This window comes from Rhipicephalus sanguineus, chromosome 6 (assembly GCF_013339695.2).
Source record: "Rhipicephalus sanguineus isolate Rsan-2018 chromosome 6, BIME_Rsan_1.4, whole genome shotgun sequence".
NCBI lineage: Eukaryota > Metazoa > Arthropoda > Arachnida > Ixodida > Ixodidae > Rhipicephalus > Rhipicephalus sanguineus.
The window spans coordinates 122,529,719-122,535,718 of NC_051181.1; the positions used below are offsets into that span (position 1 = coordinate 122,529,719).

The following is a 6,000-nucleotide window of genomic DNA, read 5'->3' on the forward strand; positions in this document are numbered from 1 at the left end:
ACAACTCGCTTCCGCGTGCAAGTCCGGCGGCGGACACAAAATGCGAGGAGCGATGGGAGAGAGAGAAACGACAAGCGAGAGAAAAGGAAAACAAAAAGCAAGATTACCAGGTGAGAGGAGGACCAGGAGGAGGAGGAGGAGGGAGGTGGCGCCATCTGGGCACGCGCGGGTGAAACAGACCGACCTCACTTTCGGTTTTGTCGTTTACAAGTGTAAGCGCGTGTTGTATAAACCAAGATATTGTCCCAATGTTGCATGCGTTGCTTCTTCGCCACTACAGTCATATTAAGGAACCACAAAAGTTCCCGCAGAGCTCCCGAGTTCTAAATCTAGGGACTATTTCACGTCAATGTATTGGTTTCACATCAAAGCGTCAAAACCAACATTTTAGCAAATTCATTTCCGCTTGACGCGTCAACGCTTGGCTGTGCAGCGGACGAGGCCTCCCGGATATAGTAAGTGCAAAGCGCTTGAAAGGACAAGGACAACACGATGAACACAGCGCACGAGCGCTTGTCCTTGTCCTTTCAAGCGCTTTGCAGTTATGTCACATCGACAAGGCTGAACATCAGCATTGGCCTTCCGTCGTCATTGAGGTTCGAGTGCGCGTACACAAGTTCTTGCACGCGATCCACTGACAGCATGCTGCGTAACTTGCTGTGCAAATGTCAAAACTCAGACCAGTTTCTTTCACATGTAGCAGAAGAAGGGGGTAACCTGCGCGAAGCGAGGGGGCCCAAAGGGTTGGTTGTAGCAAAGTCCTTGCTGCTACGCGTGCAGGTGTTTCGCAGACTCAAATACTCCTGCTTTTTGAGCAAGTTCCCCAGCAGGTTCTGCGTTACAAAGTCAGCTAGAAACTTTTAGACACGTCTAAAGGAGTCGCATCGCAATAAAACAATGCCAAATTTGTCGATCAAGAATTATCGGAAACAGTTCTGTTGGGACCTTCATCGCCTAATTCCCAACATCAGCTTGTTCTCGAAGTTCTCAAGGCTCAAGAAATTTTTGCACGACAGCGAACTGGCCAAGAGACTGCAGAGAGCCTGTGGACATTCAAGCTTTTGCTTCATCGCCACCTTCATCAGCATCTTCGAACTCTCTCTTTACACCTTTATCCCAAACGCCGTGTAAGCAGGTCAGAAGATTGATTCAGGCCGACCTTTCAGTTTTTGTATGTAGCATAATAACTTTCTCTCTCTCCACCACCGGGGAAAAATATCTGTTTTTGTCTGTTTCTTTCTTTTTCACTTTTATCCTGGATGAAAAAAAAGCAAGAAAAAATACCAGCTTTTTCTGAAGCCCCGTAACCTCGCTCAGCAGCATTAGTCACCGCTGCTTACTCACAATTCCAAAACACTCACCCAGGAGGCACTCCATGCTTTAAAAACGGCTACAAAGCGACTAAATGCACACTTCCCTGTAGTACAGGCTCGTGTAACGGGAAAGCCGACACGTTATTTAGAGTTCGCGATTCAATCGAAGTACTCGGTGATTTAAAATAGGCAAACACTGGCGCAAGTGGAAGCGTTCGTCGTTTCTCGAAAGTACAGCCTTTTTTAACAGAAGAAAAGAATAGAGAAAGGTCAGTAGGCAGCATTTGAATTGACGCTCCTAACACTAGACATCTAGATGAGTACAAAAACTGTTTTCCTTTCCCGGGATGTTGAACTGCTGGTATACACCAGGTGATCGTTTCACACCCCGCAGTCAACGTGGCGGCGTACAGATACCCCAGGCCAAAGTTGGTTCTAGTTTCAGCTAGCAAATCAGTTTTGTAGAACCCCACAAGTCGGAGAAAAGTTCACGAAGGGGAAACGAAGGTTTCGTTGTCTTTGCTCGACTATTTAAAGCGGCGTAGCCAAGAGGTGGCGTGGCAAGGCAAATGTGCATGATTCCAAGACAGTAGGCGCTTATACAGTATATGCTTATGCACATTCCCTCCTTTTGCCAAGTGTGCACTTACAAAATCTCTCCGTCACGCTCCCGTCGCTTCCAAGATGAAATATGACTACGGTGAGTTTACACTACTCTTTCTTCCCAGCCACTTAACAAGCGGAAAGAATAATGGCTTCAACTATACCGCGAAATCAGGAACTCACGCACTCCCTTCGTCAGTAAACCCTCTCTCTCTCTCTCACTCTCTCGCTTGCTCTCTGTATATTTAAACAATCAGGGCATACGGCTCGCATAAACAAAAACACCCGTCCCCGCTCTCACAAGCGAGTGTCTTACGCAACATCCGCAATCCGAGATGAACACAGGCCGCGAAAGCGAGCGTGCCCCCGGGTCGCGTATCTCGCCACCACACCCCGAGACCTTTCATCCCTCACCAGAAGCAGCGACTCCCATATCTCTCCGTTATCGCTTCTTCGAGCACCCGCCGCCGCTGACAACGAGCATCGCGCAAGAAGGAGGCTGTGAAAGATAAGTGAGAATCAAAAATGAAAGAAAAAAAAAAAGCCTCCACCATAAACCAAACGCATTAACGAGCCCCTCGAGCCTGACGTGTAAACAAAACCTGCGAGTCCCTCGCGCAGGATCGCATTGAGATGCGATCCAGCGCACGCAAGAAGCACGCTACGCTCACGTGGTGCGCGTATTCCCTCTCGTGAGGTCAAAGGCACGAGACAACGGAAGAATGAAAGAGCGAGAAGAAACAATAAACGTTAAAGAAACTGGCAAGCGCGGTTGAAAAACGACAGGCCTGATTTTAAAGTTGGCTACATAGGTGTGGGCGCCGGCGTACGCGTGGGCGTTGTGCTCAGAAAGCTGCGGCGGCGGAGCGTCTACTCTATGATCGAGCGGTGCTGCACCGAACAGGTTGCGTGCATCGTAAACGAAGACTGTTGACCGGCAGTGAGAAGGTTCACTCACCTCTTCGCGATTTCGGTTGTTGCGGAACCGCAGGGTGCCCCGTTGGCGAATCTGCGAAAACAGATGCGTGGGAGAAGAACATGAAAAAAAAAAAAAAAATACGGTTTTAATCTTGCGTTGAAAGTCAAAGAAGGTAACCTCTCGTACACAGAATCGAAAAACAAAGACTGCAGAGAAAACAAGCAGGCTTCACAAAAAAGACACTTTCATACGTGAATACCTGCGCTGCTTCTATATACCTTCTTGAGTGGATCGGGACGATTGTCCTGATAATCTCTTAAACTGTGTAATCTGTAAATTTCGCATAAGCTGTACAGGTCTTGCACTCGACTAGTTGTCTTAACTCAACGAATACTTGGTTATTTCCTCGTAGAGAATGTGAGCTAAACAGGGGAATTCGGTCTCGGCAGAGGAGACGTCTTCATCGAAGAAGAGGAAGATAAGATAATTTGCTGAAGACATGTATTTTTACACACTAAGGTTGATAAATGATTGCCCTTAGCCAATAATGGTCGAACAAGTAAGATCGTGTACAATCTGTTCTTTCCATTAATACGACGGGAAGAAATGTTGATTGACGTGCAAATATCCTACAGGGCACTCCGCGCTTCAATAGGCGGGGGCATGTAGCACATGCATACAATTTTTGTTCTCACGTACAAGTCGAATGTCGCACGACATAAGAAAACAACCGACACATTGAAATCGACAATCAAACATGCACAGTGGGGGCAAAATAAAAACGAAATGACATTAAAAGCGTCAATAACAGCCAACAATGCCGCTGTTCTCGAGATATTGTCCTTAATTAACGCACACTGCTTCAAGGCTCGCTGGCCCCAGGCTCAAATATTTCTTTGCAGCTTCATATATGCGATCTCATGCCATTCAAGCCAATGTAAGTCGGCGTCTTCACGTGCCGTAGTTGTTTTTAATTAAAAATGAGCTCTTGTTTCGTCTAAATTTATTCCTTTTTATCATTTATCCATTACGTTCGCTAACATACGAAGTACATCATTCCTCTCTTTCTCTCTCTCTCTCTGTCTGTCTGTGCTTGTGCTCGCTCTCTCTCCCGCGCGCGCGTGCGCGCGCGCGCGTGTGTGTGTGTGTGTGTGTGTGTGTGTGTGAGAGTGAGTGAGTGAGTGAGTGAGTGAGTGAGTGAGTGAGTGAGTGAGTGAGTGAGTGAGTGAGTGAGTGAGTGAGTGAGTGAGTGAGTGAGTGAGTGAGTGAGTGAGTGAGTGAGTGAGTGAGTGAGTGAGTGAGTGAGTGAGTGAGTGAGTGAGTGAGTGAGTGAGTGAGTGAGTGAGTGAGTGCCTGTCTTTGTGTGTGCGTTACGCTAAACACTGCAGCGTTCAGTGCTCCCAGTTTTTCTGAAAGGTCGTGATTGAGGCAATCGTGCAGTGCACCGAGACGAGACCAACCCTGTTCAGCGCCTGGTCTCCGGTCATGTGACCCTCTCGGACAGCCAGCATGAGCTGCAGACACCGGTCGTCGGTCAGCAGCTCTTCGTCCAGGCCCGGCTGCTGCAGTCCCGACGAGGGTGGCGACACTGCGACAAAAAAGCGAGCGACAACCTTCAGCGAAAGGCCGCACCATGCGACGTCAAACATACAGAGAGAGCGGCGGAGTGACGCAAAGCCATCAAAATGACATATTAAAGACGAACGCCTTAAGGCTAAGTAGCGGAAAAAATCATAAATTACACGCGTCTGTCCCGTCTCCTCGAGTTATCACTGTACATGACGGAAATAAACGCAGCATCTGTTCAAGAAAGAAAGAAAGAAAGAAAGAAACAAACAAACAAAGAAAGAAAGAAACAAAGAAAGAAAGAAAGAAAGAAAGAAAGAAAGAAAGAAAGAAAGAAAGAAACCGGTTGCGAAATTGGTGGACAAATAACGCAATCATTTATCATTGCACTCAAATTGAATGCAGAAAATATTGTTGGACCAGAGTCGGTGCGCGTCAGCCGTTCAAAGATTCTGCTGTCTACATTTACAATACACAGCCAACATTAACCGATGTTAGCTAACATAGGCCAATTGTCACGAGTAAGAGCCCCTCGGAGGCAGAAAGACGACGAAGTAGCGTTGGCGTCGGCACGAGCGCGTGCGTGGAAAAATTCTAGAGCTCGTGGCACGGGAACCGAGCCGTGAAAGAACACGAAGCGGAGTGAGCTGGGATTGTCTGAGTGGACTCGGCAGCGGAAGGTTGGATCGCCAGCCTGTGCACTGGCGACGGGAGCGACGGGCGTTCGGCTGGTGACGCGGGCGTCCCGAGGTGCTGCCGGCGAACGAGACGGCGTTCGAGCAAGGCTGTTCGGAGATGCAGCTACCGCGAACCGCATGTACCAGCGTTCCTGACGCAAGCCCCCTTCTGCAGCAGGCCGCCGAAGGCAATCCCCGGAGCGCCACGACAGCGGTGGACCGCCACGCCGGGTGAAGCAGCCGACGACGACGTTAGGCCTAACGGGCCTAGCAGTCAGGCCAGCGCTAAGACGACCTGCTTGTGTACAGGCGACGGCTGCTGCATCGAGCTGCAGAGTTGACACCAAGTTTGTGGAGACAACAGGAGCCTCGACAGATGACTCAACTGGAACGACGACAGACGGGACATTGGTTATGTACCATGTCGTAAGCAATACCAAGTAAGGCCAATCCAATGTATCAGTTGTTCTAAGACTGAAGCAGACTATGAGAGAAGCAGTTTAGTTAAATAGTTTGTTCTAGTTTGAGTTTGTTTGGATGTATTCCTGTATATATATATATATATATATATATATATATATATATATATATATATATATATATATATATATATATATTTGAGTGCCGTGTGTTTCGTTTATTAAATGTGTTTTGGGGTTCAACGAGTCTTGGCCGAGTCCATCACCCGCAACCACCCGAATCCGTTCAAAGATTCTGCTGTCTACATTTACAATACATAGCCAACATTAACCGATGTTAGCTAACATAGGCCAATATTAGTCACCACTAAGTGAAGTACTAAGCCACTAAGCCAATCAGTGCTAGCGAATACAAGTACTATAGGTATGAATGGGAATACGGTATAGTTGATCTCAGTCAAAAAGTCACCGTGGACAGCTCACTCTTTACAGAATGCGGGAGG

At 47.8% G+C, this 6,000-nt stretch overlaps 1 protein-coding gene across 1 annotated transcript in view; it reads right to left on the bottom strand.

Annotated features, from left to right (window-relative positions):
* The window catches only part of LOC119396311 (SAM and SH3 domain-containing protein 1), a 90,673-nt gene extending 86,174 nt beyond the window's left edge, over nt 1–4,499 (bottom strand). Inside the window, exons 1-2 of the mRNA XM_037663468.1 lie at nt 4,296–4,499; nt 2,875–2,925 (exon numbers count right to left, since the gene is read on the bottom strand). Of these exons, the coding sequence (XP_037519396.1) occupies nt 2,875–2,925; nt 4,296–4,484 (240 nt within the window). The 5' untranslated portion in view covers nt 4,485–4,499. The remainder of the gene's footprint in view (nt 1–2,874; nt 2,926–4,295) is intronic.
* Between the last annotated feature and the right edge of the window lie 1,501 nt (nt 4,500–6,000).